The sequence below is a fragment of the Cucumis sativus genome, chromosome 2 (assembly GCF_000004075.3).
Source record: "Cucumis sativus cultivar 9930 chromosome 2, Cucumber_9930_V3, whole genome shotgun sequence".
NCBI classification, from domain to species: domain Eukaryota; kingdom Viridiplantae; phylum Streptophyta; class Magnoliopsida; order Cucurbitales; family Cucurbitaceae; genus Cucumis; species Cucumis sativus.
In genome coordinates, this window is record NC_026656.2 from 11417057 (window position 1) to 11429938 (window position 12882).

The 12882-nt window shown below is 29.7% G+C and overlaps 1 protein-coding gene across 4 annotated transcripts; it reads right to left on the bottom strand.

The window, feature by feature from the left end:
- Positions 1 to 4305: 4305 nt before the first annotated feature.
- Positions 4306 to 7075, bottom strand: LOC101212281 (heat stress transcription factor A-7a). 4 transcript variants are annotated; one of them, XR_004214668.1, is made up of 4 exons: positions 6848 to 7075; positions 6356 to 6669; positions 5318 to 6142; positions 4306 to 4875 (listed from the first exon to the last, which is right to left on the bottom strand). XR_004214668.1 is itself a non-coding variant. In XM_031881420.1 (3 exons), exons 2-3 carry the CDS (start codon positions 6656 to 6658, stop codon positions 5396 to 5398), a joined length of 1050 nt encoding a protein of 349 aa, XP_031737280.1. In that variant the 5' UTR covers positions 6659 to 6669; positions 6848 to 7075; the 3' UTR covers positions 4306 to 5395. The 4 variants fall into 4 exon arrangements, 1 of the variants encoding a protein (XP_031737280.1); XR_004214666.1 differs by having other exon boundaries at positions 4306 to 5005; positions 6848 to 7074; XR_004214667.1 differs by having other exon boundaries at positions 4306 to 5005; positions 6356 to 7075.
- Positions 7076 to 12882: the final 5807 nt, after the last annotated feature.

The window sequence follows — 12882 nt, forward strand, 5'->3', positions numbered from 1 at the left end:
TTAAAAGAAGTACTAAAACAAATTAATAAATTTGTCTAATCAAAAAACAAATCCAAGGTGTTGCTCTATCGAGAAATTCTTGATTGATATTGACAACTGAATCAATTTATAAATTGAATGGAGATCTAGAAGTCTAATGTCAAGATTACCTTTGTCAAGTGCAACTTATTCCAAGCATGCATGCATAAATCATAGTAAATTTCTTTCTAGTAATCACATAAATGTTGCATTAAGGTACTTCATCAACAATGACCCCTATTATCGTTATTTTCATGTACTAAAAAATAATAGTTCAGTTCTTTAGATCTAGTTTACCACTCGTTAATCTAATAAGGAATTGATCATAATCCACATAACCAATTGATTAAGCATAAAAGAATATAAATTCAATCACCATAAAATAACTCATAATCCCAATATTCAATTCAAAGTACAGCATTGAACAACACCCTAAAATTCAAGGTTTAGTTACTCATGTTCAGCAAGGCAATAGTTCTAATACAAGATTTCATCTTATGAGTACAAGCAAGGAAGAATGGAGAAGGAAAAGTCTTCTTTTACGATCATTGTGTCACGACCTATAGTCCTCCAAACCTTCATTTTCGAGTTTTGAAGATTGTTCCTCGACGATAGCACTCTTCCAGAGTAACTTCCTCTCTTATATAGGTCAAATAATGTCCACTCCTTGATAATCTTCTAGATGCTAACTGTGAGGTGTGTTTAAAACAAAATTTTGTCGAAGCACCACGATATATGCTTTAGGGAGGCACCATGATGCTCCGAGGTAGCACCACAACGTTTCCCGAAAAGATGCTATGGAGAAAAAGTGTTGACCGAGTTCCAACGAGGCATCATTGGGCACTTGTGCATCTCCAAAACTCCCTTTTTTTGTCAAATTTTCTTACTCCTGTCTACATGGTTGGTTTTGTAGAGCACAATGTTGTGAAAAGAATTTCATTCGGTTAATTTCAATTTATTCATGTGATTCAAACTCTTGAAAATAAATAATTTAATCATATTAAATTACATGAATTAGCAATATAAATTCTAAATCCGAAGCACTTTTTAGATGCTTTTCATTGCTGATGAGGGGAGAGTAAAATTAAATGTTGATTTTGTTGGTATATGAATCTGTTTAGGTTTTAATTTTGGGGTGGTTATTAGAAAAGGAAATGGGGAGGTGATGGTGACTCCGTCACACCCTCCTCCTAGATCCACTCTCTTTAGCCCAAGAGAGAGTGTAAAGTCAACAAGCATTATCTTACACTTACGACATTTACTAACATTTTTACTAAACTTACTAACTCTTAACTTATGATAAAACGAATATATCATGCATCAACTCATAAATAAAAACATATCACATAGTGTATTATATACATCATATGACTATTAAGGAGTTTCTTAAGATACAAACACAAACTTAAATCCTAACTTAACAGACTAATTCAACATGAAATGTATGTGGACCAACAGTACAATAATAAAAGAGAGTATAGACAACAGAAATAGTCGTTTGACGGCTATAATCAAGCTTCAGGATCACAATTACTACCTAGAATGTGAAAAACATTTTGAAAATGTAAGCTAGAAGCCTAATGAATGACTAACTTTAAGTAAATGATAAAAGCATGCTTATAAAAGTACTTTAAATATAAAAAAAAAAAGCTTACTAAAAACAATTTTAAATAAATCCAGTAAAACTTTCCTCATTTCTCTAATAATACTACACCAACGTTTCATTGTTGGTGTAGTAAACTCAACACCAACAATGAAAATCTCTCTATGTGTACATAGTAATTACTACCCTAAAGGGCTAAACACTCCGACATGTGGCCCAAAAACTATTGCATATCAAAGTAGGTCATCCAAAGACCTATCATCTTTCTCAAGTACCTTATCTTTTGTTATGCATGAGTTGTACCAAATCTTAGAAAAAACAGAGAAAACATACTTAATAACTAAAAAATAAACTTTAAAAATCATTTTGTCACACTCGTAGCTTGCTTTAACTTATTTCTCTTAGGTCGGTAAACTTGTCCCACTTCTTCTTGACTTAAAATAAAAAGAATTTAATTCTTTAATTAATCCATTGGATCTTAGAAAATTTTCAAATTTAACTTAGAAGTCTAAAAAATGTCATCAAAAACCTCAAAGCCTCATTCTCAACTCGCTGGGCTTGGTTGGTGGGCGTGCGTGGTTGCACATGCACAGGCCTTAAGAGGACCTTGCCAACACACATGCTAACCTCACACACCATGTTGCAAGCCCCACACCAGAGTGGCGCATGCTTTGTTGCGTGCTCCTTACTTTGCCATGTTCTGCCTTGCTCGAATACCATACACTAGCCTAGCCACCTATCCACGTCCATTGACCTCATAAAGGCTCTATTGTGTGCTGAAGTCCCAGGCCGCGTGCCTTGTCCTGCACACACCCTCAGCTGCATAACACTAAATGCAGGATGAAAATCCCTTGGTTGTGTGGTCGCTTTTGGCTGCCAATCCTACGTATGCTAACCTCTCAACATGTTGATCACCAATGCTTAAGACTCCTCACCCAATTCCCCAATGTTTTCTTTACTTGCTTGTTCATGGCTTGAAGCTGTTTCTTTATTCAAAGATTCCAGAATTCACTTCTGACTTGAATAACTTAAAATCCATTTAATCAACTTGAAAATTTTCCTTCTACAAACATGTTTCTTTTCCTCTTGACTAGCTTATCTTAAACTCCAGTTTAAAATTCCACATAGAACTCTAGTTATGCTAAAAACTTCAAGTACTGCTCGAATTGAACCAAAATCTGAACAATACATAATTTCTTCCAAGTTTTCAGCAACCACTTCAACTCACCTCTTCTCTCAGCAGCCAACCCACATAAACTACACTAAAATATCTTTCATTTAACACCAAAAACATGAAGTTTGGAGGAGGCAATTGAAAGAACTCTTCTATTGAAATTAGTCTATTTGTCGACTTCTTTGCACGGAATTGTTTTGCCACCACCTACTTAATTACCTACTTAATTGAGTTGATGCTTAACCTTAAATGGTCATGTGTCCCCACTAAACTGACTTGAGAGGTTCAGCTCAAATCCTAGCCTACTAACACTCTTTGGCCGCCTTCTCCTTGTCTTTACACCATTGGTTGTATAGTCCCACTTAAGTCACCTAACCCTCAACTTTGGCCTCCTAGCAAGCCTACCCTCCTACATTAAGGCAGTTCACAAAATAAATAAATTTCAAGTCTGAAAAAGACTTTGTCAAAATATCAACAAGATTACTTTCAGATGCAATCTTATTCAGTTTCACTGTCTTCTTGTTCATTTCATCTCTCAAGGAATAAAACTTAACATTAACATGTTTGGTTCAATCATGAACTCTGACATAATGTAGACAAAGTTATCACATTTTGGTTTTTCAATACATCCTAATTCTTTACAAATATGGTGTTATGCATAGAGAGCAATGTTAATGTCGATTTTGTTAGTTAATTTCAGATTTACTCGTTTTTTAGTTATATAATTTTGTTTTATATTTTATCTTTCAATTTGAGAATAATTAAATTAAAAGATATTATTTTAAATTTGTCAACATTTTTTTACTAAAAACTCCTTAAAATAAAAACACACATGTTCAACAACTTAATGAAGTTTTTCAACAGTGTTTTTTAAATGTCTAATTTGAATCTACGCAATTTCATTCAATCTTAAATTAATATTTTGGATAGTTGTAAATTTAGCAATTAAATTCAAAATAATTAAGTATATAACAATATTTTTAAAAAATTACAAATATAGCAAAATTTGTCAAATTCTATGAATGATAGAAGTCTATCACCAATAGATCATGTTGTATAAGTGACAAAGTTCAATCAGTTTCTATGACTAAATTTTAAACTTGTAAATAATTTGACCCATTTTTTTATATTTAAAAAGTATCCCGTGAAAGTTGTGATTATTATTAAATTAACTTTGATTAAAAATAAGTCCAACATGCTAAATTTAAGGTAAGCATTTAATTTAATTTAAGATTCATTAAAATTATATGAATTAATATTAATCAAATGAAATTGCAAAAACTAAAATTGAAATACAATCCAAAGTATAGGAACTATTTTGGACATTTATTTTTATCATTATATTAAAATTTACCGATTGTGGAGCTTCCACTGTTCTAACACATGATGAAGGATCTTAAGTGACTTGCTTTTTTGTTTTTCTTTTTTTCTTTCATTCTCTTTTTTAATAAAATTTTGGACTAACAAGAAACACATTAAATTTTAAACAACAAACTAATCTAAATCACAATTTACAAAACTCAAAATATCACTAAAGAAACTCATGTGTAATGTACATCGGCATATGAATTAAATACCCATTAATGCCCCAATAATACTCGCAGAGCTTATTCTTTTAATACATGAAGCATCATAAGACAATTAAAAAAGAAAAGAAAGAAAAGGGTAATGGGATGACCAATGAGTACCGTTTGCATATGATTGTAAGGTAGTGAAAGGTAATGGGAGAAATATCTGGGATTTTTTTCAAGTGGGATGACAATGAAAACTCAAGCTCAACACCGACCATTTCAAAGCAACTCTCACAAATGGACAACGCAAAAACAAACAAAGAATCAGACCGACCCACACTTTTTAACTACCAACTGCTTAAAGAGAAAAAAACCAACTTGGGTCCCCCTTCCATTTTGGCTTCTTCTGCTGCAACTTTCCTCTATTTCTGGCCACAAATTACTCTTCTTTTTATCCCTACAAAATTCACAAAAAAACATATTGCAGTAATGGGTTTTCAATGAGAAACACACCTTCATTTTACATTCAGTGGCTACCATTGTCCTTCTCCACCTAAATTTGCCTGCAACTTAATATAGCCAGGAGAAAAATAAATAAGAAGGGAGATTTGTTGTGGGAAAATGAAAAAGAGAGAGAGAGAGAAAAGAGAGGAAAAGACAGTTTCCCTTTTAATACTGTGCTTGCCAAGATTTCCCATCCTGTTAATTCCAGACAAATCAGAAGATAATAATGGGTTTTGAAGGAATGTTTGATTTAATGTTATTATGGCCCGTTTGATCATCATTTCGTTTTTTGTTTTTGAAAATTAAGCCTATTTTCTTTTCTTACGAACTAACTTTATCTTTGTCAAGTTTTTTAATTGAATTCTTAGTCAAAATCTTTTGGTAAAGAGTAGGTAACAAAATGTTAGTAAGTGTTTATAGGCTTAATTTTTTAAATCAAAAATCAAACAGTTACCAAACGGGTCTTTAACAAATTGAAATGTGAGAACAAAAACATTATTTTCTTACCTAGAACAAATGGAGATCTGAAATGAACCAAAGTGCAAAATTGGCCAAGTCAGATTTGTGTTTTCCAGCTACCTTACTTTAGGGGATTGAACCTAAATAGCCGAAGCGATTGCTTAAGGCTTTCACCATGTCGTCGTTTTCGCCTTCTTCTATTCTTCCACTGAAAAACTCTTCCCAAAATCCCTCATCCAACTCTGCATCTCCATTTTCTGAAGACTGTTGCATCTCTTCCTTTACTTTGGTTTCTTTCTTAACTGCCCTCCCTAATCCTTGCATTTCCAAAGCAAGTGCTTCAAGTTCAGATACTTCATATCCACAAAATTCTATAGGCTCAATCTTAATGTTTGAGATGCTTTCTTCTTCACTGCTTCTGGAGCTGCTTGCTGGTCCTTGGTCAATAGGCCTTCTCCTCTTCTTTGTTGAAGCTTCTTCAATGTCCCTTTTCTTTTTCTGCTGGATTAATTGGTGAACAAAGTCTGGATTCTGCATTGCTCTTGCTAAGAATTTCATCATCTGTCGCTGTTTCATCTCTGTCCCTTGCAGCTTTTGTTCCATTGCTTGTATGTAAGCTCTTGTATTTTGCTGCTCACGCCTTAGCTTAACTAGTTCCATCATCACCACTTGCTTGTCCCGTTTCAAACGGTCGAGTTCGACATCAAGTCCAAAACGACCGATTTCGACACAAGCACTGGGTTCTTGTTCGGAAGGCAAATGGTCAGTGGTTGGTGGTTTTCTTCTCTTAATAGTTCTAAGGAGATGCTTTTGGCCTCTCAAGAAACCTTCATTTGCGAACTCCCATCTCTCTGGATTAATCTTCCTAAAACCCTGGAATCATAATTCCTTTTCAAAAATTCCCAGCCCAACTAAAGAAACTCTAAACCAGAATTCACAAAACTAGAAAAACCACACAAAATACTGAAAAAAAAAAAACTTATAATAATATACCACAAACTTTAGAACCTAAAGAACCTCTAATCATTCTATCTATAAATTAAATTTAGATCTTATAAGCAATATTGAAGATATTTTGAAACTTACGTAAGTGTTGAGCTGCCGGATGAAGCTTGAGAAGTTGTTATGCTTGAAGAACCGAGGAAGCAAATTAGCAGAGAAGGCCTTGGGATCCCATACAATAAAGCTGATTCCTCCCCTGCCCCAAGAGATGATGTGATCGGTAAGAGGATCATCCACAATATCAAATGTCTTGATCAGAAATGGCGGTGGACTAACATCGTTAAGACCCTCCATCGGCTGCGGCGTCGGCGGTAAGCCATAACCGCCGCCAAACTCCGACGAGCTTGGCCCCCAATCCTCCTCCTTAACTGGGTATTGAGGATTCATCGTTACAAGAACTGCAAAACAGAAGAAGAAGAAAAACGGAAGGTCGGATTGTTACAACATTCAATTCAAGAATCAAATGGTATCAATAACGTAGAATCCCAGAATGAGAAATTGAGGGAAAATAAGAAAATGGGTTTAGGTGAATTGAGTTGAAAAAAGAGGAGGAGGAGGAAGAGGAAGAAAACTCACGGGATTATGGGAAGTGGGTATGAAAATGGGGAGAGTGAAGAGAGGAAAAAACTGAATTAAATGGAGAACAACGAGGATTAATTGTGAAGAAATGACAGAAAAGCCAAGGTGATGATTGCGAGAGGACAGACGCGGTTTCAATTCCTTCATATCAAAAATTTAAAACGTCTGTTCGCATCACAAAATTAAAGGAAAATAGAAATGAAAAAATCTCTTTTTGAGGGGTGGTTGTTCTTTCGCGCTTTCTTTTCTTTCTTTCAAACGATTTTTTTTGTTTAGTAACCCTTTCTTCGTTCGAGAGGACATCCATATATATAAAAGATTGAATTATGGAAGAATTAGTGTTATAATAAAATTTGTGTTATGAAATTGTATTTTTGGAAAAGAGTTACTTAAAAAAGTTTATGATCACCATGGATTTAGTATAGGTATAGGGGCTCAGTTTCTCTCAACTTTATAACAAAACCAATTAATGTTTAACATTTGTAGCAGTTTAGTAGTAACTATGTTTGTCATTCTTCTTTCAACCAGAGTTCAAATATAGTTTTATATTTTAAATCTAATATACAAATTTCGTATCAAATTTTTTTATTTTTTATAAAATAAAATTCAAAAATTTCTTTAGATGTAAGATTCATTTTCAACATTTTTTAAGTAATTGTTACGTACAAATAAATTATTAATTTTTCTTCTAAATTCATATTTTAACTCCAATACAAAAATTTTGTATATTTAATTTACCAAATCATCATAGATTTTTTGTAAAATAATTTTTCTTATTTTCTTTAAATACGAAGTGAAATTTTATACATTTTTTTTAAGTAATCATTACGATCGAATAAATTACCATTTTTGCTCTTAAGCATAAAATATTATCAATTTTCTTCTTATCTAAACATTCTATTTTTTTCTCTCCTTTTTAAAGAAAGGATTGTTGTTCCATGGAGCAACAAAAATAATTAAAAAAAAATTATAATGAATCAATGAAAGATATAAATGTAGAAAAGAAGAAAGAGAAAAATGTACATTTTAGAAAAGTACGACAATAATTTGGTAAAGCTTTTAGAAAGTTGAATTCAAATAAATCTTAAATTAAATCTGGCCGTTAAATTAATTTTTCAATGAACTTTTTAAAAAAAATTCTTATACATTTAAAGTTTAAATACTTTTTAAAATATTTGTTATAGAATTCAAAAGTTATTTAATTTAATATTAAACTGTCTAATTTGATTTTGTCTTGATTTCTTCATAAATTTAATAAAATTTATTTTTTAAAAATTTATTTAACCTAAATTTATCTATAGATATTTTATAAATATTTTTAACATTTTTGTCATTTAAAACAAATATTAATGCAACTTTTGAAAATATATGAATATTTTTTAAACGTAGTATCTATCCGTTTTCATATTTATATTATATATACCAATGATATATATATTTTGGTAGAAAGTGACAAATACTTTTTAAAGTTTAGAGGAAAAAAAGAAGCCATGCACAATAAGTCAATTGAAAACAAGAGAGATTGAGAACAAACAATGTCCCTTTATGAAAACAAATAGTTAATTAATGCACAAGCTAAGTTATGATATTATTTTTCAAATCGGAGTTATTCGAAAAATGGCGTTGTTGAATAAGAAATTTTGAGACCAATCACAAATCGCCACATCATTTATTAAGTTAATGATGAAAAGTACAAATAATTAAATTTAGGACTAATTAAAATTGACATGTGCCCCAAATTAAAGAATTGAAAAAGAAACATAAATTTGGCCATTCTAATAATACCACGTGTTTTCATCTTAATCGTTGGATTAAGTTAATCATTTTGGTTCAATTAAATATTATTTACTTAGACTAAGTTCAATTAAGCTAAAAAATAAGCTTAATTGAGCCCAAAGACTAAATATAACCTAAATCCATATGGTTAAGTCCATGAGTCTGGTCCATGAGTCTGGTCCATGGATCAACCAGGTTTAAGCCCATAAAGCCCACCAGTGAACTCTATAAATAGAGGAATTCTTCTTATTTGTAGATGTTGGAAAATTTTGACTCTAGAAGATCTAGAGAGAATTCTTCCAAGAGTTAGAAAACTCCCTAACTCCTGAAGTCGACCATCCTCGAAGATTGAAGATTCTCCTGAAATCGACAATCCTCGAAGATTGAAGCTTCTTTAAAGATACAAGCTTTCTTCCAAAGCTCCAACTTCAAGAACATCACGTGCTCCGCTTCCTCCAAATCAATCGTAAGCATCCAGTCGAGGGAGAATCAGAGGATCAAATTCTAGAGATTGAACCGCATCGCATCAAATCAACAAAAATACAACATCAACACCAAGTTCAAGTCCACGAATTAGGATCAAATTCTAGAGATTGAACCGCATCGCATTAAATCAACAAAAATACAACATCAACACCAAGTTCAAGTCCACGAATTAAATTTCTCCGGAAATCTCGTGTGAACAGGCGTCTTATTTTTGTACGGACGAGAAGCAACTTTGTCCTTAACTGCTTCAACATTATTATTAAATAGTAAATAAACGATCTATTCGTACTTTAAAAATTTAAAAAAAAAATAATTTGAAATTTAAAACAATAGAGAAAATATTAACCTTCATACAAAAAATCAAGAATGAATTCTCTTTTGCTCTTAGCAGTGTAATTTTTTTATTTTTGAAAAAATCTTTATAATTAAAGTGTCCAAATTTAATATTTTTTTAGATAATTGATATAATTTTTTATTTTAGATTTTGAAAAGGTTCATGATGGTTGTACGAAAAATGTTATTCTTTGTAAGAAAAATCAATTTCCAACAAAATTATCCATTTATACATGTAAAGGGTTTCATTATATTTTACTACGATGACACTATATTGTTAGTTATTAAAATATATCGTTAGTTATTAAAATAAATTGTTAGAAATTTAAATATATAAAGATGAAACGACAATAAATAAAGATTAGAAGAGTTTACAAATATAATAAATTAGAAGAGTTTACAAATATAGTAAAAGTAATTATAATAACAAAGTTCATGTCACTTGTATTTTTTAAATTGTAAAAGTAGTAAATTTAAATGTAAGTAGTAAATTGAAAAGATGTGAAGTTAAATTTTTTTTCTCATCGATAATTTAATATGGTAAATACATGTGCTGAATAATAATTGAAAAGAAATTTCTAGGCCAACTTTGAGAATTTATTCATTTTATTTCGTGCACCACTTTATATAAATGGTAACTTCACAAGAAGGTTCTCGAAATTCTTCCATAATCTTTTAGTTTCTTTTTTATAACAATCTAAAACAATGTTTTTCTTAAAGAGTGAAGTATGATATACTATGAATATTCTAAATTAAAGTTTATATTATTAGATGTTCGTATAATGTTCTTGCGTTATAAATCTTCATAATTTACTTGTTTCTTCTTTATGTTTGGTTTTATAATCATTATTCTCATAACCCTATAAAATAGATGTTATAGCTAGAGATCATTTGTGAACACATTGTAATTGATTGAGTTCGAGTGTTTTCTCCATTTTCTCTTTTTTCTTTTCTTGTTGTTTCTTTGTTCTTGATAATACGTTATCAGCACAAGTTTTATCACTTTAGAGATCGTATAAAAATTGGTTTTGGTTTTATGTTAAATACTCTCTAGAATCTAGAATCATCGTTGTAGTTTTGAGGTATTTAGAATCTCATTTAAATACGATGAGTATTTTAATTTTGGTGATTTTGTCATATGTATGTATTTGGTGTATTAATCATTTATATCTTCTCATCACTATCATTCATCTTTATTGAATTTAAACATAAAGTTTAAAGAATGTGAATACTCAACTCTAATCATGTATGTGTAAGTTATGTGTGTTTGCAAATTAATTGTTAAAATATATTTAATGTTATATTTCACATCTAATTTAATCAAATTGTAAAACTCATACAATATTTAATGTGAACATTAAAACCTAAAATCTTGAACTGTAGATTGAAAGGCGTTTGTGAGTTTTTAAAAGAAAATATTATAGAACTGTTATTTTGTATTTAAGGGAACTGGATCGTTATTTTTCTCGAAGTTTTTCAATGATATTGAATTTGTTTAGGCATATATTTGTTGGGTTCCAAATCTCATTCTCTCAAAATTTAGAGTTATTATTAATCAAACTTATTCACATATTAGATATGTGCATGGTCTTCGTGGAAATCTTTTTGCTCTGACGACATCATTTTGCTTTGATGATAAGCATTTCATGAAGTATGGGTAATATATATAGGAATAAAATTTTATGTTTGAAAAAGTTCAAATAACCTTATTTCAAGTGATCAAAAAGTAGAAAAGATATAAAAAAAAAAAGTATTTGTTTACTTTAAATTTGTAATTAAATATTGGAGACTTTGTCAAATATGTTATATGATTTTAGATGTATTTTTAAATGTTATAACCTTATTTAGATTAAGGTGGTAAATCATACCTTATTTTTAAACATAATAATTCTTATATTTGAAATATCTGAGTGATTATGTTTTCCTAAGCTTATATTTTCTACCTCTTTAAATATGCTTATTATATATATAAAATAAAGTTAGGATATTTTTTTTCTTAATTGAATTGCATTCTTTAACAAAAATTGTGGTAATATATTTTTTTAAAAAAATAAAATATGAGAATAAATATTTATTACTATCTTTAATATTATTTGTTTTAATTTTCATGCTTACATTGAAACTTACTTAATTGTTGAATATTTAAGGTATTATTGTGTGTGAACTTTGGGAGTCTTAAAATTTTTATATATACTAATTATATATTTGATTAAATTTTCCCTGTTATAGTTTAGAAAAGTTATGTATAATAGTTAATTACTTCTTAATTCGAGATTTTGTTATAATGGACCTAAAGTTGCATAAATCAGTTAGTGTTAATTGTTTTTATCTTGCACTCGTAGTTGCACGTATGAAAACATATTTTCTATTGCAACAACAATTTGAGAGACAAAGTTTGAAACATTGTATCAGATATTGAGTCTATGTTTATAATATATATATATAAAAGATAATTTTCGATCAAATAATTTATTAACATTTCGTGGTGTGAATATTACAATATTTAATAAAATCAAAATTATGTTAACATAACATAATTATTTATTAGATTAGAACCTCTATGAGAATTTAATTTTCCAAATGTGTGATGCAAAAGATACACTAAGAGTTTATTTGAAAAAACAAAATATCTAGTGTCGATGTATGAAATCAAACTTTGAGAAATTAGTTGTACCCCTCGAATAGATCATAGTTCTCATTTTAACTTTCTAAATATAATATTATTTGGATGTCACATATTACTAATTACGATCTCTTGAAGATATGAATTTTCTTTTTTATCCATTTGTACGTGGATGAATATTTGAACTTCTTTTGAATCTCTTGGAGATAATAAGTTTCTATGCGTATTATACTTAAAAGTAAACAATACGTCTTCATGACTTGATATAATTTACTATATTTGAAAACCTATGCATATAATATATCTATATGTATATTATGCTTAAAAGTAAACAATACGTTTTCAAGACTTGATAGTCTTGATTAAAGATTTTGAAAAATAAAATATTATTTTATCAAAAGAAACAAAAATTACAATGGATATAATTCCCTATATTTGAAAATCTATCAAAGAGAAGTTTAGTAAATTGGGAAGTATAGGTTGTAATGGATATCATCTAAGAGATTATAAGAATAATATATGACGATATGCATATATTATATATAATCTTCGTTCATATAGAAAACCTATGTACTTTTACTTCTAAATTATATTACACACACATCCATGTAATTGACATAATTGCAACAATGAACCTAAAATTAATCGATCAAAATATAATTTTATTTGACATGTGAGTCGTTTTAAGTTAATAATGAAATTAATGATTGAAAATATACATTAACATCCATTGAAAAACTAGAAGATTATTTCATGTAATAAACCTAACGAAAATTGAAATTGAAACTCTCATGCTTTTGGAAGAGATTCATAG

What these genes read in the sequence shown, in the direction of transcription:
- LOC101212281 (XM_031881420.1), bottom strand. Translation starts at nt 6,658, where the DNA reads ATGAATCCTCAATACCCAGTTAAGGAGGAGGATTGGGGGCCAAGCTCG. An exon ending in TCCGGCAGCTCAACACTTAC is followed by an intron (nt 6,143 to 6,355) that starts GTAAGTTTCAAA and finishes TTATGATTCCAG; the next exon opens with GGTTTTAGGAAGATTAATCC.